This window comes from Sylvia atricapilla, chromosome 1 (assembly GCF_009819655.1).
Source record: "Sylvia atricapilla isolate bSylAtr1 chromosome 1, bSylAtr1.pri, whole genome shotgun sequence".
Classification (NCBI taxonomy): Eukaryota; Metazoa; Chordata; class Aves; order Passeriformes; family Sylviidae; genus Sylvia; species Sylvia atricapilla.
Window position 1 is genome coordinate 13,721,509 of NC_089140.1, and position 26,222 is coordinate 13,747,730.

The 26,222-nt window shown below is 38.1% G+C and overlaps 1 protein-coding gene across 5 annotated transcripts in view; it reads left to right on the forward strand.

The window, feature by feature from the left end:
• Nucleotides 1–26,222, forward strand: part of PARD3 (par-3 family cell polarity regulator) — a 525,862-nt gene that overhangs the window by 386,915 nt on the left and 112,725 nt on the right. For 4 of the 5 annotated variants that reach the window (XM_066315111.1, XM_066315121.1, XM_066315129.1 and 1 more), the window contains 2 exons: nt 224–440; nt 22,800–22,910. In XM_066315111.1, coding sequence (XP_066171208.1) covers nt 224–440; nt 22,800–22,910 — 328 coding nt within the window. The remainder of the gene's footprint in view (nt 1–223; nt 441–22,799; nt 22,911–26,222) is intronic. The other variant, XM_066315138.1, reaches the window with a different exon arrangement.

Sequence of the window (26,222 nt, forward strand, 5' to 3'; positions counted from 1 at the left end):
CAAAGGTGAATTCCTTGCTTTTATGAGTTTAATATTTCTAATAAATACTCTTGGAAACTTTGTGAGCAGATACTGATTTAAAAAAAAAAAAAAGGAAAAAAAAAAAAAGCAGTTTATTGTGATTTTGCATATATCGTGTTTCAAAATACATTATGGAATATACCGAAAATCTGACATTTTGTTTGTTCTTATGTCACTGATGTTTCTTAATATGTGCTTTCAGTGGAGGAAGACACAGAAGAGAGCTCAAGATCTGGTAGAGAATCTGTGTCCACAGCAAGTGACCAGCCATCCCACTCATTAGAGAGACACATGAATGGAAGCCAAGATAAAGGTGACAGGAAAAAAACGGGAAAGGAAAAGAAGAAAGATCGAGATAAAGAGAAGGATAAAATTAAGGCAAAGAAAGGAATGCTAAAAGGCTTAGGAGACATGTTCAGGTAGGTACTTTGGAATACAGAATGAATTATGAAGAGAAATTTCTTTTTCTAATTAGTCATTATATTGTAAATTCTTGCTGAGACCATATTTTACTGTGCAAATCCATACACAATGTATATAGGCTGATCTTCAATTTGTGAGCCCATGGGTGGAGTCATAAAAGGGAAGCAGCTCAGAATGGAAGAAGAGGGGGTGGCTGGCACACCAAAGGAAAGGCAAAGGAAAAAGTAATTTTAAGCCACAGACTGCTTAGTTTTGAGAGAGTCTTTGGTGATGTCTAAGTCATCACCATAAGTCATATCTTAGACATATGTCTAAGTCATATCCTTTGGCAACTCAAAACATTTGGGGTTCTGTTTTAATTTTCTTTTTTAATACTGTACACAAAGCTTATGTGTTTGTGTTTCTCTAAACACAAATGAATGTTTTTCTTTACTTTACTGTTAAGCTATTGGTGTCATGGAGGCGTGATGTGAAAGAGATGAATCAGTCTGAGATTGAGAAAGAGCATGTGCCTCTCAAGGAAGACAGGATCTAAGGTTGTGTGCTCTGGGAGCCCATAGAGAACGGGTCAGTGAATGACCTGATTTACCAAACACTGAGTTATTTTTAAAGGAGCCATCTCTCCAGCAGACATAAGTGATCTGAAAGGAGCACACTGCTGAGGTACACCCTGCTGTTGTGGGTAAATGTTGTAGCATGACAAACATCTTTGATCACTTGTGGAAAATGGGGAGAGAACAAGAAAATCAGTCCTTCTTCTAGCTAGCTAGACTAAATAAATAAATTTCAAAGAAAAAGCAATATTAAGGCAGGGTTTGTTTTGTTATTTAATTTTAAAGCAAGGTACTAGTATTATTTTAAATATTTATTAATGATTCTGCTCTGAAAACATGTAAGGGGAGCTTCAGTTAACTTCCATCCCATTACTTTCTTTATCCTATAAAATATCAATTTAGCGTGTGTGGTAACTGCACAGGTTCTTGAGATTTGTTCTTTGACTGAGAAACATATTAGAAGAGTAGTAAGTAGAAAAAATGGTTAATTATGAAAAAAAAATAGTTAATTAGAGAATATAGTTTTGAAATCTGCTTTAGAAAACACTAAATAATACCAGGCTGTTAAACAGTGTATGCCATGGAACACAAGAAGAATTATAGGAAATAGTCTCACATGTCAGGTAGGAAGAGAGTCCTTTAGCCTGTGAGACCCATGGGGATGCCCTCATCCTCTGGGCATTTGCTCAGTTCAAGCCTGGAGCAGAGCATTGCACCCCACTCTGGGAGAGTGTGGAAGGCAGGAGATGTGAAATGCTGACTGGCTCTTTTCTGCACTCTGTCATTTTTAAACAGCAGAAATGACTGGTGAAATTGAGACACAATATACATGATAAATTCTATGGGCTCTAAGTAGTAGGATCTTGGATACTTTGAGTGTTGTCTTGTGAGTTCAGTCAGAAAATGTTTGCAGCATCTAGAAAGCTTGGGCAGCTCCATGGTCCAGACAAGGTGACCTTTTCTCTGTGCTTGATACAACACTTCTGAAATATCTAATCTGGAAACAACACTAATTTGAGTGATAGGATGATCCAATGCTTTGTTGTTTGCTCTTCATAACAGACAACATTTTCTTGAGGTTTTTTTCTTTCACTACCATTTCTGAGTGAACTTTACTTTTCAGGCTCCTCTTAATTAATGTTGAGAGCACTGCTATCTGGGTAAAGCTGACTCCTCCTGGATCTGTAAATTAGCTTGCACCTTGTCAGCCCACACAAGAGAGGTGTTCCTGGCAAGCAAGAAAATGCTGATTGAGAGAATTAAGCAATATGCCTCATTTTCACTTGGTACTTGATTTGCTTTGTTGACAGGCTTCTCAATAATGTTTGAGAGTTGGGCTTTGTTATGTCTGCAAAATAAGCTACTACTTCTACCTATAACATGCTTTGTTTTTCCGTACATTTGGCATATATCATAGATATCAAGTAATCACTGAAAGAAGTTGTGTGATCGAAAATAATGATGACAGTAACATTTAAAATTCAAACCAGGATCAAAGCATAATTGGATGTTTTAGTTCTGTACAACATTGTGATTTCTTTGTAGTTCTTTTTCTTTTCTCCTTTTTCACTTTTTTCTTCCTTTTCAGTGTTCTAATCTTTAAATAATCTTTCTTGATTAGGTTGTATGGGCAAAAACACTTGTGGGCTGAAATTACTATTAACTGACACTTTATTTCAATGTCTATATTTAGCCAAAGGGCTTTTCATTGCCTATATGCAAACTGGCATCTTATAAAGTAGAGTCTGTGTGATGTGTAAAAATAAGTCTCCTTGTGTTCAGCTAAAATCTTGGGATTTGCTACTGGAATCTTCATTAAACTCTACTGTTGAGATGGAGAGTCCCACTAGAGAATCCTAGGTTACCTTTATCCTTCAGCATCTAGTCATCATTTCCAAGGAATCCCTGGATGATTCAGATAAGAAGGTAAAATGATAAGTAAATCCTCTAAACACCTCTGTGTTTTACTGCTTGTATCAAACATAGTAAAGAGGATTGACATAACCTTGGCAGAAAACTGCAAACTGAAAACTGTGTGGCTCTCACACACACAGCTCCCATTATTTCCAGAGGACCTTTGCTGGCATCGGGCTGTGGACAGGCTGGAAGTTCACCCGTCTGACTGTGACATAAATCTGTCTGAGCATGTGTGCATTTCTTCTTTCAAACTGACATTTCAGGACACATCAGATTAGTTAATTATGCCATTTGGCTGAGTAGTCTCTTCACAGATGAAAATAGGACAGAAGTTAGCCTAGGAAAGTGTTGAGCAGAAATATTGGTCTGTTGGAGGACAGGCAGGTGCTGCAGTGCTTTGCTTTCACCTGAATCTGTTTGTTTTATCTGAGTAGTTGGGATCATTCTTGCCTTAGCCTTTCAAGAGGATCATATGCCAAATCCTGTGGCCTGTGAAATGCTGTGTAGTTCCTCCTTCTTGTGGATGGCCACTGCCAGCTGAGAAAATAGGTTTTGGGAAGCTGATATGAAGTTCTGCTAGTTTTTTCTTTCATTGCTGAGAAGCCTTCAGTGGATATATGTTTTGACATCAGAAGTTTATAAAAACCTGTACGTTTCTCCAAATGCAATATGAAATATGTTTACTCATTTTGTTTATTTTAAGTAGAGATGTTATTTCTTGATAAAAATTACCCTGACAAAAACAATCAGTAGTTGAAGGAGTCATTGTAGTGCTGCCTTAAGAAAGAGCACAGTTTCAAAGAGTGTGCCTGTAATTAGTGCTGGTAGACGTACATTAATTTAATGGGTCTCTGTGTTGTGCGATTCTTTGACATCCCTCTCCTGAGAGAGAAAAATGGTATATGATGCCTTTTTCTCCTTCCTTTTGCCCCTGTCATGTACAGAGTATTTTTATGAAAGTGGATCCCCATGGGGATATGAGAGAGGAAGATTTGAAATGTTATATTTGAAGGTTCTGGATGATGATGATGATGATGATAATGAAATGACACATGTGCTGTGGGGCTGCTGATCACTTACAGTCCCTTTACTTTATTCATGATTCTTTGCAGTGCACAAGCTTAGATATAGGTGTTAGATGGGTGACTGGACTGATGATGTAAAATATGTCCAGCAAGTGGTCAGTCTCAGCAAAGGGTGTGTCTGAGGAAAGAAATCTTTAGGAGAAAATGAACCTCCAAGACATTGAGAATAGTGAGGAGAAAGAAGCAGCTCTGGGTTTCCAAAGGCAGGGATGGGAACAGTAGGGAGGCCAAGCTGGCTAGTCATGTCTTGCTGAAAATATCTAGGAACAGTCACTCACTGCCTGATAAAAAACCCCAAACCTACTGGAACAATTGACCCTCAATATGATTGGAGAAAAATGGCTTTGAAAGTTCATATGGTGTGTTTAGCTTCGTGTGGGGAGCAGATGATGACAAAAAAAGATGAGGAATATGACTTGTATCTTAACCTGGGGTTTAAGCAAGAAATACCTGCATTGGTTTTGGAGGTTATTTATGGAATAGATGTAATGTAATTTGAAGCATCTGTGGATAAGTATGTTATATGAAGTAAATAAATTTTCTACCATAGGAATTAATGCCTGAACCCCACATAAACATGACTTTTCAATTGAGAACGTAACCACTGTGTATTGATCTTCACAGAGCAAGACAATATGCTCAAAATTAATCATATGCTTAGGTGTTTTTTGTATTGGAGGTTGCATATTTTAAGATATGGCCTTTTAATGAAGATGTAAAGTCATAATGTATGGTAGCTGATCCTTAATTCCCATTTTAGGTGTTCTAGCATATAGTTGGGTAAATCAATGCACTGAATACCCAATGCAAATGTAATATTCCCAGATTAGCATTAAAATATAATCCTAATTAGATTTAATTACATTTAAAATGATTTCTGGGAGCCTTGCAGTGCTGTATCTTCCAGTTCTGTGAGAGGAAATAGATAATTCAGTTTGCAACCTTGTTTAGCTGAAATCAGATATACTGCTGGCTATTTTTTTCCCCCCACACAGCTGTTTCCAAGGTGCACTGGACATGTACAGATTTATAAACATACTTTTTGTAGCTCTGAATTACACATTTCAAGCACATTAGCTATCTGAGGCCACTGACTAGGCATTTGGGAGAATAACCTATGTGGATTGCTGTTACTTGTTACATGACTTTGTTGTATTGTCTGTCCTGGTTTTCATTTAAGTTTTCTCATGGTAATGTCTGTGAGGAGGTGAAAAACAACTCACAAAGGTTACACCACTGATTTACTAATAACCTTCTTTCTCTTTCATTTAATAGCAATCTTCAGACTTTTAACTAGGCATAATAACTAAAATATGTCAGAGTTGTGTAAAATACTGTTGAATTATATCCTAATCAGCAGGACTGGCAAATACCTCAGACTTGATAAAACAAAATCTGTGGTCTGATTTCTATCATCCAGTAGCTTAAGAAGCAGAAATAATGACATTTTTCCTTGGAAGCATGACTAATAGGACTTTGTATTGGTGAATGACACTTACTGATATATGGACTTAATAGAAAACATGGGAATGAGCTCTAAAAGTTAGAGGGTTTTTTTTCTTTAGTGCTCATGGAACAAAATGCCGTAAATCTTGAGCCTTGGAAGGCAGAGGAGGAGGTTAGTGCTTAAACACCCGTCAGCTGCATCATTTCAAACTTGGAAGCTCATTGTGTGCACGCTGAATTGTGCCTGGGTTTGCTAATGCTCATTTGAGAACGCTGCCGACAGCTTGTGGTGCTTGTGCTGAGACTTTCATCAGAAACGCTGAGCTGGGTCGTTGGTCAGGTAAATGGAATCTGGAGCTGTTTGTGCTCTGGTTTCTGCCTGCTGCTATTACAAGCCAGCTGTCACAACTGACATTAAGTCCACATCTGCTTCCTCCCTTCTGCCACCAGCTGGAAAATGCATGGCCTACTATAATCCTGAATGCAGGGTCTAAGCAGGATATCCTTTCAAACTTAAGAGGAGGAGCACCGACTTCATCCTGTCTGCAAGTTGGATACTGCTGATGCACCTTTTCTGTGCTCCTCTGGGTTACTTTGTCCTGATCAATTTTCAGAGTTTCAGCTGGCCACTGGGACACGCAGCATCAGAAAACCTTCCAAATGAAATCAGCGATGCAGCAAATTGTCATCTTTGATGCAGACGATTACCCAGGACTCTTACAAGGGTCTTTCAAAGCATTTTCATATTCTTCACTTCCTTCTTTCCAATTAAAACTAAATAAGGGACTGAAAGAGATAAGCTTGGTTGGAAATAGCTGCTCTTTTTCGGAAAGTCAAGCCGTGCTCCTTCCTTTCCTTGTGCATTTCTTTGCCTTCCTGTTTCCTGCTGCCCGATGGAGGCAGTTGCTTTGAGGAGAGGTGTTTTGTGGCTTGCAGCCCCGAGCACACCGGCTTTGGACTAAGATGTCATTGGGGCAGGGGGTAGTGGAATGGCAAATTTATGTTTCTAAACCAAACAAGTTCACATAATCTGTCAGGGATTTAAGGAATGCGGCTTCATTAAGTGGTTAGTAAACTCTATGACTTTTAAACGAAACACAGAAAGCAGTGGTATGCAATTGTGCAAGGGAGATTTGAAGTGGGAGATTAACATAATCGTATGTGGCTTTCTGGTTTGTCACTCTGACAGAAAGCAGGGCTTTGCTCTATGTGTTCTTAACACTGGATTTTCCCAGAGTAAATCTTGAACTTATAAATCTGATGGGGGTGTAGTGTATGGGGGTTTGTTTTGTTTTTTCTTTAATTTTAATAGAACCAGGGCTCTTGTTTCTAACATCCAGAAGTAAGTGTCAGGATGACTTGTTACTAGAGATGAGTTCATAGTGGCTGCTAACATATTCTCCCAGTGTTCTTCCTTTGCTTGTCAGCGACTTTAAATAGAGAACCTTTGACACCTTCAGCACTGTCTTTGCCTGCAAAGCAAGCGAGGGAGGCAGGCAGGGTGACAGCTGAGCCCTCCACCATCCTGCCCAGCGTTCTGCACACTTCTCTTCCAGGCCTGCTGGTTGAATATAGAACGCAAGTGTCAAGGATGACACCTTCTTTATAATCTCTGCAAAGCCAGCCTTTTCAGGGAAGAATTTGTTGACAGTTCAGAGATTCAAAGTCAATTTCAGTTTAAGCTCATATAGAAATAGGATTTTTTCCTCCACCTCATGTGATAATTGAAGACTAAACAGGCAGTGCACTAGTCCATAACAAAGCTTCATAAATAAATACTGTCTTGAGACATGAAGTATTTGTTAGGTGAAAAGCTCTTATTAATGCCATTTGTTTTGTTATCTCTTGGAAAGGTTTTCTGGAGGTTTAATTCACTACTGATAGCACTGGTACATTGGTATATATTGTGGATGCTGTAGATTACGTTTTTAAAGCAGAGTTATCTTTGAAAATTCTTTTTTAAAAACAGGAATAGGAATGTTGACTTAGAGGAAAATGAATGCAACTAAATATACTTTTGTACCTGGGATGACAGAGGTGGTTAAGTCATATTTTCTTAAGGTACTGAAGTTGGCAGCTGCAGGACAGCTGATCCTTTTCTAAAAGGCAAAGCTTCAACTTACTACTGCATTTCAGTTTGCGGGAGCAGTGATCTGTATTTGTGGTGTGTTGGCAGACCTCCTGTTCAGATATTAACATGTCCTAGTGTTATGCAAAGAAATAGTCATTAAAGACATAATTATGCAACTCTTCAGTGAAAATGGCAAAATGAGATTAAACCAGTGTATAATTTTTGTAATAAAATACACTGGCACAGAAATAGTTGGTGAACACCTGTGTTTCCTTGAATGTAGTAGGAAAATGGTAGGTATAGGGCTTTCAGAGGCCTTATTTAGGCTTTTAAATTGCTACTTCAGGAAACACTAAGAGAAACATAAGTTTTGGAGAAAGAATAAGAGAGAAGGAAATATTAGAAACACAGTGACAATGGGGTATAGAAGTAGTATTTCCTTCACTTTGAATCTGTTGATGACTTCTGGAGGAAAAAAAAAGAATTAGAAGGAACTGAAGAGATATTCAAAATACTGGACTCTTAGTGATTCGGGCAAAAAATGTTTTCTGCTTGGTTCAGCTCTTATCACAGCAGCCCAGCTTCAGCTTTTCATCAGCTGAGTGTCATGCCCAGTTTAGGTTCAAATATCTCCAAGGATGGAGAGTTGGTAGCCTCTCTCAGCAGCCTGTTCCAATGCTTCACCATTCTCCTGGTGAAAAGTATTTGTCCTTGGTAAGACAGGAATAAGGGACGCTCAAAAACTGCTGGTACAAAAAATGTGGATTGATCAGCATGTACTTATCCTTCTCATGAATCAAGAACATGTGGATGTACAATAAGATTTTCATGCAAAATTTTGACATTTTAAAGGACATTTGTGATATGCTGTTACCTTCAGGGACTGCTGCCCTCACAGGATCCCAAGAGTATAGGAAGTAACACACCTGAGCCTGTATTTGAGACTCATGACATTCATGACATGCTAAGTATTAAGGAAGAACTTATCTATAAAGGGTTTATTTTTTAATTGTGCTTCCAAGCATCTTACTCTAAATTGTCTTGGACTTGCAACTATTAGGATACTGAGCTGATTGGCTGATGTGGTAATAGTGTCTTATATGATCCACTGAGCTAGAAAAGATGATTATTTTCTATGGAACTGAGGAAGAAACAGTTGACAGAAATCTTCCTTTCTATTATTTCATGCTACATCAGAAAATCCCACCGTTTTTTTATTAAATACCTAAAATTATTGTTGTATTAATACTGATACTTTTCATCTTCATCCCAAAGTACGTACATCAAGTAAAACCTCAGGCATCTGTAGTTCAGCCAGTCATAAAAGGAGGAAGTTCATTTTACTTTTGCAGGAGGAGAAAGAGTTATTTTTAATTCCACTCATGTTTGGTTGATTCCTTAGGGTTTAATCTAAGAACATAAAATTTGGTCACACAAGAGTTAAATGACACCCAGGAAATCCCTGTATCTCAGTACTTTGACACTGAGCAGCAGTGGCTCCCAGGGGTGGGATACCAGAGCTGAGTGACCATGTACACTCCTTCCCAGGTCTGTCTTCCAGACTTTCAGTGATCTGCAGCTTGGGGGTTTCTTGAAACAGAACCTTTATGCTCAAGTACAAAATACAGTGTGTGTGTGCTTATTCTCTTCTGGGTGATTTGTCCTGTTACTGATAATTTGGGGTATATTTACCTAGCTCCAAAATACTACAGAATTTGAAGTATGCCATATACAGAAATGTCTTCTAGAGATTGTGTCAATGACTTTTGTATCAAGGAGCTGCTTTTGCATTTCGAGTGCACAGACCTGGTTGCAGTGCACCACAGTAGATCTGACTCATTATGTCAGCATTTTATGGCTCTCAGGTAAGCACGTTTACAAAGTAGCAGTAAACCTTTTTGATGTGCAATAACATTTCAGTAGTTAATGTAGTGTTCCACTGAGTATTAAATTTTACCACTTCTGTGCAAACTTACAATAAGCAGAAGTGCAAGAAAGGGCTGTAGATGTTTATAAAATAGACCCTGCTGGAATGAATTCAAGAACTAGTTTTACAGTATATGTTTGGTCTAGCTGATGATGTGGTTAAACAGTAAATTTTGAAATGTTTGCTTTTGCAGAAGATAAATTCTTAGTTTCTACAAATGTTAACACTTTTTTCAGGACTTTGTTGCTATCAATCTTGTAGCTCCTAGTCCAAAAAGGAAAAAAGAACACAGTATAGTTTAATGAAACTACTTTGTGAACTTGACTGATTTCAATAAAAAACCCAGCATACTACTGATATGGCTGTTTTAAAGAGTTTTATGTTAAAAGTATGTTGGAAATGCTGAATTGATAGAGAAATTCTCTGATATAAAGAACTAGTTCAGTCAGTGTTAAATGACTATTAAATTCATAGATCTAGCTTTGTCAATGAAATCTGCATAGTGAGTCCTAATGTTTTTTGTGTTTGCAAAACAACCCCCCCTGCAGTTTGGCAAGCTGCTTATACTTTCAGGAGGAACTATTTTCTCATTTAAAAAATAGGATAGTACCTGGTCCATGCTACTGTCTCCGCGGTTTTGATGCCCTGTGGTGTTTCCCTTATTGTATAAATATGAGATATATGTATGCTAAAACCATGGGCTAGAGCTTCCAGATACTGGTGTTGAGTTTAGTTTGTAGGTGGATAAATGCTGGATGGATGTTGGATAGATGAATCACTGAAAATGTATGTGATTTCCTTTTTCATGCTATGCCGTTGTAAGTAGTGCTTGGTAAAAAACAGTCTAATCTGACTTTATAATAAAAGTCTGACAAAGTTTATGGATTAGCTTTAAAAGATCTGAAAAAGAAGATTAAATAACAAAAATGCATCTAGATCTTATCTTTATTAGCAATTATGAGTATTACAATAATAAAAGTAGTATATTTTTGTACCAATTGAAAGTGCCTCTAGCATATTCAACACCAGGTGTGTTTATTATGCAAACTGAACTGCTATTACACCTTTCAACAGCAGCATACCACAAATAAATCTCAAATATTTCACAATGTTTTTATAGATGCAATCATTGTCTTTAACACATAGTGCTAAAATCCTGAAATTCAGAGCACAACATGCTGGCACAAGCAGGAGTTTTGGATGTACTGTGACAATTAAAGTATTTCTTTTCTCTGATGTTGCTGCGCAGGTAATGATACCAACAGTATTATAATCTGTTACCATTAGGAGTCCTGGTATCATCTGTAGAGCTCCAAATACTGTGCCAGTTTTATTTCCCTTTTATAACCCCAAAGGAAGAAAATTGCTTGTGTAGGTTAAAGGAAATACTGAAGAATCAGTGCCATTTTCATTGTTGGGTTTTTTTTTTTTTCAAGATTTATTTTAGGCTATATATTTAGAAGACATAGTGAAATGACAGTGATAATTGTTATGTACTGTGTGCAGCACTGAGTGTGAGCTGTGCTGTTATCATTTGAAGAACATCTCAAGAGCCAGATATCTTTGAAGTCAAGTCTGGGTTTATTTTAAACATCATCTGTCTGGCTTTCTATATAGCTACAGGCATAGTCATTTGCTTCTTTTAGTGCCTGAGCATGTAGAAATGAGAACAAAAATGTCAATGTGTATGGGGCTAGTCCATGTATGAGATTTTCTGTGCTAGGAGATTACTTATAACGTGGCTGGAACAAAAAAACCAAACCAAACCAAAGGAAGCAAACAAAAACCAAAAAACCAACCAACCAACCAAAAAAACAACCCCAAAACCCCAAACAAAAACAAAGGAAAACAAACCACCAACCAACCGACCAACCAACCAATGGAAAAACCCACCAAAAAATCAAAAACCCTCACCAAAACCAAAAATCACAACAAACCCCCCTCCCCCCAAAAAAAACCAACAAAAAAACCCAACAAACCCAAAACAAAACCCCAACTCAACTCACCACTGCACATCTCTTGCCTGTAGTTAAGTCTGAGCAAGTCCTGCTTTGTACATCTTTTGAATCTGAAAAATTCTCAGCTCCCAGCTTGGCCCTAAAATAATGAGCAGTGTAAATCACAATTGATACAGTTATTTTAACTGCAGTTACCTTGAAGACAGCTCAAGCTCTGACTGCTGGCAGCTACAGGATGCCAGGCATCTCCAGGGCTCCAGGTAGCTCTGGGCAAGCCCTGGAAGCAGCTGCTGCAGGGACTTTCTGTCAGGCTGCTGTCCCAGCAATGATTCACCTGAGTGTTATTGCATCTGCTCCAGAGATGCTTTGTTCTGGTGCTGCTGCTGCAGTGCAAAGTCTTGCTCTTCATTTTCCACCCAGAAGATACAGCATGTGTAAATGAAATTTTTCTGCTGCAGGGCAGGATATCAGCTGATAGAAGAGACAGAGGTATGTGAAGCCAGCAGTGACATATTAATATTTATTACCCAGAGCCTTGGTTCAGGCTCAGTCCCTGTGCCATGGCCCTATCTTTGTAAAAAACTTTCAAAATAATGTGCCTGTTGTTTTTTGCTCTCTACTTTTTGTGATAATGTAGATTTATAAAATCACAAGATGGCTTGATTTGGAACTTAAAGACCATCTAACCCCTGCTGGGTGAGGATATCTTCCACTAGATCAGGTTGCTGAAAATCCCATCCAACCTGGTCTCGAACACTTCAAGGGTACTTAAATGTGTTCTAGGGTACCTTGTAAAGGTGTCCTGTTGGGATTATTGATTTGGTTACAGAATTAGACTTTATTTTTTAGCCACAAGGAGACTTGAGTGACACTGTGAAAGCCAGAATGAGACAGGAGACTCCAAACTGTACTACAGCCATCAGCACTGGGGTGCTATGGCTCAGTGAGGGGAATTGCTTTTTGGTGTTGTAGCCATCTTCTGAGCAGAGATTGACAGCTGTACACTTGTCTGGTTTTAGGAATATTTTATTTAGACTTGTCTCACAGATCCTACAGTGCTGGCTGTGGTCTTCTGCTGGAAATTGTCATTCTCTTGTGAGTGTAAATATGTGAATAAGGCTAAAGATAAAGAGACATCACCTATTGCTTAATTTACCCTGCAGAGGTTATTTTTTAGGAGGTGTATATCAACAAAGGTCTCTAGTAACTGACAGAAAAAATGCTGACTGATGTATTAACATTTCTAGGTAATGAGATCTGTAGGGAAAATTTAATCTTTGGAATGATCCAGATGAACTGCAGCTAGTTTAACTTTTTGTGTGTCTGTGTTAATTTTGCTGATTTTATACTGCGTAATTGCATGACTGCAAGACTTAAGGTCTTGGAATAATACTACTGCAATTCTAACTAGCTTGTGTGTTACATTTCTGTCCTAATTTCTCTGCTGTTGCATGTGCTTAGTGAGCATTTTTAGTGATTTTCATGTTGTAGCTCATGTTTACCTAAGGCAGGCCTATTAAGCAAAGCGTTTTGGTTGTAAAATGGAGCTGTGATGCCTCTTAGTATTACTGAAAGTTTCTTTTTTTTTCCTTTTCTGGCAGAAAAGTCTTGAAGCAAATTTCCCTTGCAACTTTTTCTTTTTATTCTCTTTTTTCTTTAGCCATCTCTTGAGTGCTAGTAAAATGGGTGGGTTTTTATGTTTCATTAGCATTTCTTATAAAGTCTGCCTTCAGACCAATACCCATTTTTTAAATTGTACTTCTGTAGGGTTGCAGAAAATCATGGTAACCAGATGCAGTATTTGTCTCTGGCCTGGCAAAGTGTTAGATCTAACAAAAGAAGCTAATAAAAATGTTCAAATTGACCCTTCTCATCATTTGGACTTCTTGGAGCTCAATCAATCACTCATTATTATCAGAGTTATTCACACAGAGGCAGAAGTGCTAGTGTTTCTCATAATCAGCCCTTGAGCCAGACATAATTTGCAATTTGAAGCATTGTATTTGGAAACAATAATGCATTAAAAAGAACAGAGCAGGAATTAGAAGTATAGTTGTGGAGAGAACACATTGCTGAGTAGCCATGGTTTAAACGCTGTCTCTAAGGATCCTTAGTGGACACCAGTAATTAGAGGCATACAATGTAGTATTGTTCCTACCTAAATGGGTCCACAATTTTTAAACTCCTCTGTGGAGCATGACAAATGCACCAGCAGAGGTTTCCCACCTTGCTGTGTGGCTGCAGGGCAGCTGTGGCAGGTGGGCACTGCTGGGGTAAGGTGCTATCACCTGCTTGGCACAGTGTGAGCCAGAGAGGGGGTCTGAACCCGGCACCTCCTGAGATGTAGGATTTTAGTTTTTCACAGAAAAATTACTTATGTTATAGGAAAATGACTGCATTGTACTTTAGATTGTCAGGAACTTGTTAATAGGGGCTGCGGTTGATGCTGAGAATTTGGGATTTTTTTGTTATCCCTATGTATGGTATTGCAAAGTAGAGAGTTGTATGTGTGCTTTTATGTATGTAGTCCCTGAGTTAACATACTGCAGGCCTTCACTCAGGCTTTTTCAGGAGCCTGCTCTTTACTCTGCAAGTGAGGCTTTATTTTGTTTTTTTTGCAATTTGTATTTACAGTCTTTCAGTTACTGTTTAGTATCTTACTGCCCAGTACTGCATTTTAGAACAGGGCACTGCAGTCTTGAAGGGCACATTCTGTGTGAGAGGGGTGACAGGAGAATTTCTAAGTACAGTTAAATCAAAGTGTAAAAGGATATGTTGCCAATTGAGATTTATATTTATAAATATATATATTATATTATATATATATATTATATTTATAATATATATATTTATAATATATATATTATATTTATAAAATATATAATAAGAATATCTATTTTAAATAAAAGGCTGAATTAGCTTGGCTGGGTCACTTGTATGAGCTACTTTCTTCAATGACAAGTAGCACACAGTGTATCAAATTTAAGCTTGGGGCAAGTAACTGTGGTCAAAACCTACTCTCTTTTTTGAATATGTACACAGCACTAAGAAACTTTGGTCACAAACTTTAAAATGCTTAGACTGTTATGAAATGTCCATTAAAATTGTCATTGACTACTTCTGTGGTTGCTCCCATCACTGATGACTGTTAACAAAATTGTATCTAAGCAGAAGATTCTTTTGATATTCCTGACTCCTTCAAGGATGCCACAATCCCCAGTTTAACAGGTTTTGTCTGACCACCATGAATATGAATTTTTTATGGTGACTTCTACTATGTTGTGGTATTCCTTAGTGAGTAGATTTGGACATCTCTGCAGTCTTGCTGCTGTCTTTCCAATAGCATCATTGTAAAATTTTTCATACTTTCTCTGAACTTCTCAGCCTGCTTTTCAACTACAGTAATTTGATGTAGTTCTTAGGGCTTTTTTCTGGTTTCTTGTAGCTTATTTATTTATTTATTAGAGCTGTCCATGGCTCCAGCTAGCTTCAGGCAATCGAGTAGCAATGCAAGAAGATTATCTTCTGTTTAGAAATTTGCAATCAGATGGTCTTTCAATAAAAGAAATCTCTTTTTAAAAGTTCCACCATTTTATGCTGGAAGTCAATATTAAAAATGCTTAAGTTGTGAAAAGAGAGCGGCTTGGTGTGAGTAATATTCTGCCTGTTGTGTCATGCCTTTGAGGAAACGTTATCAAAACTGTTCATGAAAATAATTGAATGAACCTCATGACATGTCTCTAGTTTGGCATCATACCCATTTTCTTCAGATTTGGGATAATGGCTCACAAAGATTACTGGCTCACGAATGGCTCACAAAGATCACAAAGTTTCGCTGAAAGCAGTTTAGGATCACATATGTTGTTTCCTCTTCTTTCCGGGAAGTTTTTGTGGGAATCTCCAGTGCTGTTGTACGTGAAGTGTTGTGATACATGTCATGTCTGTGCTTTTTGAGTAAACTTAGTTTGGTGAGATGTACTAGAACATCCCCTCAAAGGGGGCTGAAGAATGGTTTTTTAATGTTTGGAAAATGATACGGAGGCTGCTGGGAGAAAATGTGTGAATAGAACACAGAAGACCTTCACATGCTTTACAGTATTCAGGCCCAAGGTGGGCCCTTCCAAGGGCTGATATTTTGCAGTAATAGCCACTTTGGTTCTAGTGCTTTAAATTTCTGTGTTTGTGGCTGAGCATGTGAGTTTCTTTGTTGCTTGAAGGCAAACATCACTGGCCTGAAGATGCAGGTGTACCTTTTTAGAGATTCTTCATTTTTATGAGTTACCTATGACCTTTTGTAATGTGGTTTTCTTGGTTTGTGACAGCAAAGTTCTCCAGGAACCCTCCTGGCAGGTGTCCTCTGCTGAATGTTGCACCAGAAGGATTGCTGCTTTATCAGTTTTAACACAGGCAAGGAAATCCATGGAAAATGAAGTTATCAATGTCTGTTTTAATTATGCCTGCAAGCTCCTGCATCAAGGTGCCTGCATGCACATCAGTGCTTTTGTGTCATCTCAGGACAGTGCTGCTGCTGAGTCACTGCAGCAGTCATTCCACTCCCTCACAACAAGTAGAATTGGATCAACTAATTGGATTAGTAACGTGTGATAGCAGGCTATTTCTAGAAACCCACTGCCAATATGTAAATGTTTACACTTAAAAAACATGCTTTTAAAAATAGCCCTTGCATAATTTTGCTTGGAATGGAAGACTTCTAAACCTTCAGGTCATCATCAAAGAGGGTGGCTTTTGGTCTTGTGCTATGTTAAATCCTTGTTTTTGTTTTTGTTCTTTTTTAGCAATGGAATGGTTTGGGGTGTCCCAATAATATGTTGTAATATAAATATTACGATTTTGCTGATACAGCAGGGTGAAAAACAAATCATTGCAAAATCGTTCAAACAGTATTTAGGTGATGTGTATGTCTGTGTGTTTGCTACTAGGGGGAAAAGAACATGCCTTGAAGCTAGAAAACACTGACAAAATAGCTCAAGACACTTACCAATTGTTAATTTTTAATGATGTCCTTATTCCTATTAAGGAACATAATGCTACTGAACTTCTGTCTCAATCAATTTTTTGTGTTTTTTTCATTAATCAACTAATGCATGTAGCTTCTGTAGCTCTTTATTCTAATGAAATATGTGGATGATTTGGCAGACGACAATGATCTCATCAGTAACGCATCAGAGTAAAATCCATTTAGCAGATTACGTGTATATTGTTTTTGTTGTACAGGGATGCTGGTATATAGTATTTTAAACTGAATCCATTTTTCAGATAACTTGTAAATGTGGATTTTCTGTTGTTACTCATGCACCCTTCTTGCTTTGCTTGTCCTATTTATGCAAAATAATTTACATGTTCTTTATGTCTACATGTGTATTCAATGTACATTTCACTTTTTTTAAATATATATAGCACCATGCTGTAGCTTGAGCCTGATCTTTAAATATTCTGCTATGCTGTCTTCACTGTTGAGCCTCTCATTCTGTTCAGCTGCTCTGATTCACTGGCCCAAAGCCACTGAAGGTATTGTTAGTCAGGGCCTCTCTGTTCAGTGTGACAGACTTTGGATTAGGTCACCTCCTAGTTGCTGACAGTCATTCAAGCAAGTGAGCTTGAAAGTGAGCCAGCTGACAGAGAGGTTTGGGTATTCATTTTACTTTGATTAGATTATCCAAAGTTCATGTGATTTCCTGTTTGAGGGTCACACTTACAGCATACAGGTCTGTGTTCTCATCTTTTTATTAATAATAATAATGTGAGAAACCAGTATCATGGGCTCTGAGGATGGTCCTTTCCTCTGCTGTGACTTGGCTGTTATATACTAGAGATCATACATTTTAAGATGATCCTCTTAGAATTTTTAATTTCTTCACTTACTCTGATTCCTGTTGTTGGCTGAATTTGAGGATTAAATCTGTGGATCTGTGAATATGACTTTGAGCATTTACACTTATCTTGAAACTTTCTTCAGTCCTTAATGTAAAAGGAGAATTAAGAAGATATAAATTAAGTAGAACTCTGGAGTATCTTGGCAATTAGAGTGAACAAGATTTCAGCTGCTCTCTTTCATCAATTTCTCACACACTTGGACAGACGAGGTATTTTTAATTTACAACCTGTATTTCAATTAGTCATAGAAGTTTTTTCTTTGCTTGTGCAGCTACAGAATAAAATTAAACTAGATTTTAGCTATACTTTTCATAACAGGGTTTAAATGAGAGAGCTACTGAATAAGCAAGCTGTTACATGAAGTAAACATTGTTAGTATTATGAAGAGATTATTCTATAACCATACAGTTTGTGTCCTCAAAGAAGTATTAACTTATATCTGTGAAAGAATATTTATGAACAGAATGGTAATTTTTTTATTACTTGGGATTTGGAGGAAAATGTGCACTTTTTTTTTTTTTTTTCTTTTATTTTCTACTCTGAGTAATAATAATCTGTGCTCTGCTTCTAAGAATTGAGATAGAGGGAAGTGGTGCCCACAGGTCAGTGCTGTGCTCCTGTAGCTGCAGGTGCCTCAGAATAGCTGGTATAGCTCAAGCTTTAGCAGCAGAACTGTTTTCCTCATGAATATGGTAACTTGGGGAGGCAGTAGTGTGTGTAATTTGATTGCACATCATGTAGTAGCTTGTGTCTGTGCACTGGTATCCTGTGCAGTGATTTGGGCTGGGCTTTTATAGCTCGCAGTCAAATTGTTGGCACCAAACATTGCACAAGAAAAAAGCTTGGGATTAGATTCTCAAGACTGTCTGAACATCACTGCCACAGATGCTCCTTTTCTGCGTGGTTTTGGGTTTTAATCCCAAAATTAGTAGTTTCTACCTTTGCTTTTAAGCACTGTCCTCCTTTTTACTAATGCAAGGAGCATTGCTGTGCACAGATGCTGAGCGATGGAGTTTTCATGTCTGTATCAGAAGGAAAGTTGTCATTTCATTTGCATTTGTAAGAGCTGCACCAAGTATCCCAGCAGCCAGCCCCCCAGCAGTGAGAATGAGACCATCTCAGGTTCAGACAAGCTCCTGAAAATCACCAAGTGCTTGAGGCACTCTGTAACCAGCTGCACACAGCAGAGAACTGCTCCTGTGTCTGGGGAGGGAGCAGCGAGGGCCAGGATCACAGCACTTGTGTCCTCAAGGCTTGCAGAAGTCTAGCATCTCTCTGACACAGCACAAATGGATGGTGATTTCTGCTTTACAAGGGAGATATCTTTGATTGCACTTTGCAAGTTTCAGTCTTAGACTGTTCTCAGTAAGTGGGAGAACTTACTATGTGGCTGTGCCAGGCCTTTCAATATATGGATTTTGGAAAAAATAGTATGGGAAGCAGTAAGGTTCCAAATTTGCCATAGGTCACGTATACATCCTAAATCCATCTCTCCTTCCTTTTGATTACCAGAGTAGTAAAGGGGTGAGATTCACAGTGATGCAAGTCTGGTGGTTTACAGGGAAGGTGTCAAACCCATATTGTTCATGGGACAAGTCAGGGATTAGACGAGTTGCAGTTGTAGGGAGGTGAAGCTTTCACATAAGTAAGCCAGATCTTTGCATTGAGCCAGTGCATTCACTTCAGGGTGTTGTAGATACAGGGAGTAATTCTGGGGACCTGACCCAGACTTTTGACTCACACAACTAAACAAGGGCCACCAAACAGCAGCAGAAGGGGCTTTACCTCTGGCTGTACAGACAGTGCACAGTAACTGTAGGATGTGTATTTGGTGTTTTGAAGGGCTATTGCATAGACTGCTTGAATTTCAGTGGTCTGAATAGTCTTATTTCTAAGTTTCCTGTTTCAGTTAATATTCCTGAATAGGAAGCACAATTTATATGAGTAGGAAACATTTACCTGAAGAAATTAGGACAGGTGATTTTCAATAGCTTGACAGCAGTGTAGTCACACCACAGTACAGCTGACAGAGTTTTAACAGCTGGCTTTAATGGTGTGCTGTAGCACTGCTGGATGTTGCATTTCTGTAGTTAAACCTAGCTTGAATATGACTGTTAAATAAATAATTTTTAAATGTCTGCTATAAATTTGGTAGAGAGGATGCTGATTTGGGCTGTGGGTTTCATTATGACTGTAAATCATACTTCATGAAGCAAAGGCTTTTAATAGAAGTAAATAACAAACACATTTATTATAGCAAGAGTAATGTTACCAAAGCCTCTAGAATGATGTTTCTAGTGGGGAGTGTTGACTGCCCCATCAGAAATAAACGAGGTGTGTGGGGGTGTACAAATGTATCTCCATCACAGTTCTTTTCAACACCTTTCTCAAGTGCTCGGTGGCTCTCTCAGCTTCTTCTTGAGATGCTATCTTAGCATCTTCTCAAAGCTTTGTGATTGTTAAGCCACAATTAATGCAACGGTGCATTGTGCTAGAAACATGAAGCCACAATCAGGGAGGGGGGAGGATGGTGCTTGTTTTTCTGGGTTGTTTTACAGTGTCCCAGTGTAGGGACAGTGCAGTTAATATTGCTGAACTTGTTACAGGCAGTGGTGATTATAGCAGATAGATCACTTCTGCGGGTGACAAAGTCCAGAGAAGGCACCTGTGCAAGACCACCATGGTTCATACTCTGCCAGGCTGTCCACTGCTGGGATGACCACTTGTCAGAGATGGGCACTGGGAAGTCTCCAGTCAGAGTGGGAACAATATGGCCACCTCTGAACTGCCTGGGAAAAAACAGAGCTGTCTTCCAGAGATTTTTATCAGGATGGTCCTCGGGGGCAGAAGGAACATTAATTCCTGGATGATTGGAAGAAAACCCTGAAAGAGAAGAAGGGTTGTTGCCACAACTTGCTCGTGACTCAAAGCAAACAGAGCCCTGGTGCTGCTCCAAGTGCTCCATGTGTGGTGCCCACCTCTGCCTCTGTGGGAACACACATGAGCTCTGTGTGCTCTGGACTTGTGTGGTTGGATCTGCAAATTCAAACCACTGAACTCTGCTAAGTTTGCGTTACATGTTAACATTAGAAATTCTCTCCTCACAATCATGCAGCCTGACCAGACATTTACTAGATTGCTTACAAGGATTGTTAGAAATTTCCTGTGTACTTTATTTTTTTAATAAGGTATTGATTTCACTATATATCTGTTCATACTTGCAATGAATTGATTTATGGTGGCAGAAAGTCTGTTTTGCTGCCAAAACCTAATGGGCAATAACTAATTCAATTTTTTCTTTCTCCCCCTCCATTTTTTTTTTTTAACCACGATTTCTTCTTTTTAAAAAAGAAAAAATCCCTGGGTACTCCAGAATTTGATTCCTTTCCTTTGCCTGACGTTTTAAATGGGTAGAGGAAGGACAGGAGACTGAAGCAAATGTGAGCATCCTAGAGATGCTGTGCTAGAGTGCCACATATGTTGCTTGTCTCCTCGCAGCTCTGCATGTTCTGTCAGTCAGACCCATGCTGCCACCTCAGGCACTCTCTGTGTATCAGGGTAGAGTGGCTCACTTCCACTGTTTTTCTGCCAAAACTCCTCTCTGGGCTAGAGGTTTTAGGGCTATTTTAATTTAAACAATCTCTTTTGTCTGGCATGCAACATCCAGATCTTGATATGAGATTCTTATGTGTCATATATGTAAATGCTTTGTATAATGGTTTTGATTACTCTCTAATAAATAGGCGGATGTTTTAAAAGATACATGTTGGTGTTTTGAATTTAAGTATGTCAGTTTTACATGTAACATTATATAAAATCAGAGACTTTAACTTTACACCCTATTTTGCATTTCTTAACCCCATCATGTCCTGTGCCTATCCCCTTTCAGGTGATTATTAATAAACAGTTTTAGTTTTCAGATGCCTGAATTACTTTGGAAATGAGCAATCTGTGTGGAGAATGGGCACACACTTCAAAGTTTAGGTACATGCTGTATTTTTGTGTTTTGGTTTTAAAGAGCTGCCCTAAGAGCCACAGACATGATTACACAATATAAATAACATTTCTTGATTGAATGGCCAGAAATTAATCATTCTGCAGAGTGATTGCATGGTGTGTCTTCAACTCACACAATGGCTTTGTCCTAGAATCAAAAGGAACAAATGGGAAAAAAAAAATTATAAATGCCTGGTGTGCTCTAAATATTTTAAAGATGTTACATTAACAGGTCAGAAGGAAGCTTTAAGAACTCTATGGTTTATTTCACTGTACATGAGCATTCGTAGTGTCCTGTCAGCACTATTGCTAGACGTATTTGATTGCAGGTCTCAGTGCTTTAATTTCACTTTTGATGTCAACCTGAGTGTGAAGTGCCACAGTGTCAGTCAGCTCCCAGATAAACGTTTGGTATAACATAAGTAAAATTCTTGCTGCCTTTGGTGTGATAAATGATGCCACATTTAATTGGTATATATACTGTTTAACAGATATGTGTTAGCCCTTCTGCCTTAAATAGGAATTTTAATCTAAAGTTTAGATCTATTTAAAGGTTATATTAAAATGTTTGTTTGGTTCGCTCTATATGAAAGTCACTCCTTCCAGAATAGGTCAGAAATGTCATAAGAAATATGAATAATTTTGTCCTAATAATAACTGAGTGTCTCAAATGCCAAATTCTTCACTTCCTGAAAGTTTAAAGAAAACAGTGGAATGTGCAAATATGGAAGAAGCCTAATATATTTGAAATGTAGCCTTTAGAGGGGAAGAGGGGATGTGAAGAGGGCAAACTCTGGGTTGGCAGCACCCGTCTCTATGTAGGGCATTCCAGACAGCTCCATCCTTCCACTCACCCTCCCACACTGGAACACCACTGGGGAAAGAGTCATGAGTAATAAAGTTTAAATAAGAGCCCCTGGTGCTGGGAAAGAATACAGTGACCGTTTTGAATGGTGTTCTGTGTGTGGTGAAATGCCCTTGCAGGGTGTGGGGGGTGGTGCTGCCCAGGTGCTGTCGGACCTGCAGCTCCCTCTATCCTCACCTTCACCTGGGGAAACCTTCACTTAATGCAAACCTGATCTGAGTGCTTGGGCAGAGATGGTGTCCTAAAACATTGTTTGTCTGTTTAAGAATAGCTGCCCCAAAATCCTGGCATAAAAAGAGAAATGTGGTACAGTTTTTTTTTGTTGTTGTTGTTGTTTTGGTTTGGTTTGGTTTGGGTTTTTTTGTTTGTTTTATTCTTTTCTTCAGTGAGGAATTCTATAAACTTTTAAGAGGAGTGAAATGAAAATAAAAAGAACTTGTGTCAAAAAAAACCAAACAACCAAAAACACCAAACAAACCCAGAAGCAGCCTGAAAGTACTAAAAATTGTAATTCTGAGGTCTTTGCTCTTTCCCTTCCTGGTTTCCCAGCAGTCCTTCTTGGAGAACTCTGTCATGGAAGAAGGAAAATACAGTTTTGTTCATGTCACAAGTTAGATTCTTTTTTTGTGTGTTATTAACAGGTTTGGCAAACATCGCAAAGATGACAAGAGTGAGAAAACTGGTAAAATAAAAGTGCAGGAAGCTCTTACTTCAGAAGAGGAGAGAATACGAATGAAGCAAGAACAGGAGAGGTAGACTTCAGTATTTGCTTAAACCTTGATAGAGAGAGTTTGTTTTTTAAATTAAATAACTGAAGTTCAATTTTCACTGATGAAATTTACTTTAAATAACAAGAAAAAGCTGGATTTATTTTGGACATTAGTATGAACAGCTCTTTTGGCTGTGTTAAGCATCTTTTATAGACGCAGTGCTCCCTTTCTTATTGAGGAGACTGAAGTAATAAAATGAAATGCTTTCTCTAAATATTCTATAACTGATTTTATTGACATTTTTCTGAAAACAAATATTTATATAGAATGAAGTATGTTTTGTATTTTTCTTCAGAGTTTTGCATATATAGATTTTTTCATTGATAAATTTAGGAGAAACCTAAAAATTATACTTACCAGTATATTTGTCACTGGAGTTCAGTCTATTTATGTGTCATGCAGTCTGTTTATGGAATGATATGTATATTAAACTGCTAATTGTAAAAATGAGTGGTGAGTACCTCTATTTTTCCTTGTCAGCTTCCCTAAACGTAAAAAACCTATATATGATATATGTCATATGCTCTTCTCAATATTTCCAGTCTACTTTTCATCCTGTCTCTTGTAGTCCTAGATATTTGGGGCCTAGACTGTGGTGTCTCTCTAATTAATTTAGTCAAAATCTTGAAAAGCTTAAGTTATCAGTTAACTTTTACTGGGAGATGTGAGTGGAGAGACAACAACCTCTTTGAGTAGACATCACTTCAGTAAGGAGACAAACTTTACGAAGTTTGATTCCTGAATGGTAAATAGATTCAGACACATTTAGCGGTGAAAGTGAACTGTGCACTACAATTATTTATCTAAAAATCATGCTATAGCTCAGCCATAAATCTAGGATTGATGCAGAAACTCTGGAGGGAAATTTTCTTGTCCTTGTAGAGAAGATATCACTAATTAGTCCTAATGATCTCTTTAACCATCATCTCTATGCACCTTGGTCTTCTGCAAATAAGAATAAAAGTTCATGAATGGTGGCTTCATCATTAACAGCTCAACGGAATAGAGAGCCACAGTAACTCTTGTGTAGACTACTCAGTTATACTTAAAATAGTTTCCTTTCAGTTCTTTTAAGGTTGAGTGATTTACAGTAAGGCCAGGCTGGGGGTGTGTGTTTATTGGTTTAACTTGTTAAAATCCAGAAACTTTATGATTTGTGACCATCTGTTTAGATTACATCATGGGAATTTTTTTTACTCTTTAGCAGATATACTATCATAAATTGATGTAAAAATTTATTCTTGTCTTTGTCCATCCATTCTGATTGTAGAAGATGGCTGGATTACAGTGCCTGGATTACAGTGCCTGGATGTTTTTTGCTAGTCTGATTGCTTTTTATTTTCTCTATTTTAACAAAAGTGAGGCAGGGTCATTAGATTTGTTCCTGTTTTTAAAAGTAAAGTGTTTGCAGATGAAATGGTAAAGAGGAAGACTGGAATTGAAGGAAATAAGTGATGAGGGTGTTTGTGCTGCCAGCTTCCCCTCACATGGATAGAGCAACCACAGAGCTCATGGCAGGGGTGCAGAGCCATGGAAAGCTGCCTCGGGTGCTGTGGCCAGCCCAGGGCAGGGGATGGTTGGCCAGACAAGCACCACGCTGTGCCCTGGCTTCACACTCTGCTGAGCCCCAGCTGGCCCTGAGGGTTTCTTTGTAACATTAGGTCCCCAGAAAACCAGCCATATACATTTACAAAAAGAAGAAAGACGTGACGCTCGAGTTAGTAACGTTTTCTCTCTCTTCATTCTCTCTCTCTGTCTCTCTGTGTCTCTCTGTCTCTCTCAGTAAGAATGGTCAGAGTATAGACTGTCCATGTGATGATGTAAGAGAGGTTGCAATAGTCACGCTGGGTACCAAGGTAGAATTATGAAATTATTTGTACAGCCCCCAATGCATGGAGCAAATCCTAATCCCTGTCCATCAAGTTATGCTAACCAATTTGAATCTTTCCTGAAATCTCACTCCTCGTGTGTCATAAAAATAATTTTATGTGTTCACTGAAACTGCAGAAAATGCATGTGCCAGAACTTCATAACAGCTTGATGTTAAAGTAACATGGGTCCTTCTCCTCCCATTATTCTCTTTCCCTGTGTATTTGCTTTCCTTTGTGTTATGTCTATAAGAGAATGCAACTTCTTTGGGGTAGTCGCATGTACAACTAATAAAAGATAATAAAATAGCAACCGAATGTGTGAGGTGCTTCCTTATGTTTCTAAAAAATTCAGATGTTGATTTGGTCCATAGAGACTAAATATTTTTGCAGTTAGATTGCAGAGCTTCCTTTTGATCCTGTAAAATAATGATGTTAGATACATGCTGTTAATGAAGAGTACTCTTGCAAATTAACTGAACAATCCCTCAAAATGCTTACTAGGAGACAGAGTAAAATATTACTGTCAGTGTTGGCTCATAATGGCTGCTATTTTCACTTTGTTTTCTGTGGGTTTTTTCTCAATTTTTTTAGCAGTGCAATTCACTTGTTCTATTTTATTTGGCATTTGATACTATATACCTCTAAAATGATGCAATGCTTTGGGGAAATAGGTTGGATTTAATGAATTTACTATGTATGAGAGGCTAGGAGCAAAAATCCTTAGGGGGGTCAGAGAACAAGTGAACAGCCCATTAAAAAATCAATTGTGCCCACCATTTTATGGAATTATTAATTTTAGTAGTATTGTGCTTACAGTAGTATTTTCTTTAAAACCTAGCATTCAGATGGATTATGAGACAAATAAGAAATTTAATGCTCTTCAATTTACCATTATTAAATTAATAAAATGGCATTTCATAAATATATTATTAATATTATTTTCTTGATTCTGTGATTCTTTGTTTAAGAGGTGTATCTCTTAAGCTGTATATGTATATGGTGCGTGTTTACTGAAAATCTTAACGTAATTTTGAAGGAAAAATGAAGTTATCTATTTGAAAATACAGCCAGCTTTCAATGACAAGGAATACTGGGACAATTAGGGAGGTACTTGATGAGACCACCCACTAGTTTTACCAAAAATTCTGTGAAATACTTGCTCTTTGTAAATCCTCCAAATGTTGGAACAACAGTTCATCCAAGGCCATAGAACACTGCCCCATGTCACTGTGCTTCAACACTGGTTTACTGCACAAAAACAAGTCTGCTTCCATTGTCCTTGAGTATCTGCCAAGCACTGATCTTAAAATCTGGCTGGGCTCTGCTGTGCTCTTAGAAAGGATTCTCCCCAGCAGTGGCACCAGTCAAAAACCTGAAGCAAGACTGGGCAATAGACTTTCTGACTGTAGCCTTGGGTCTATAC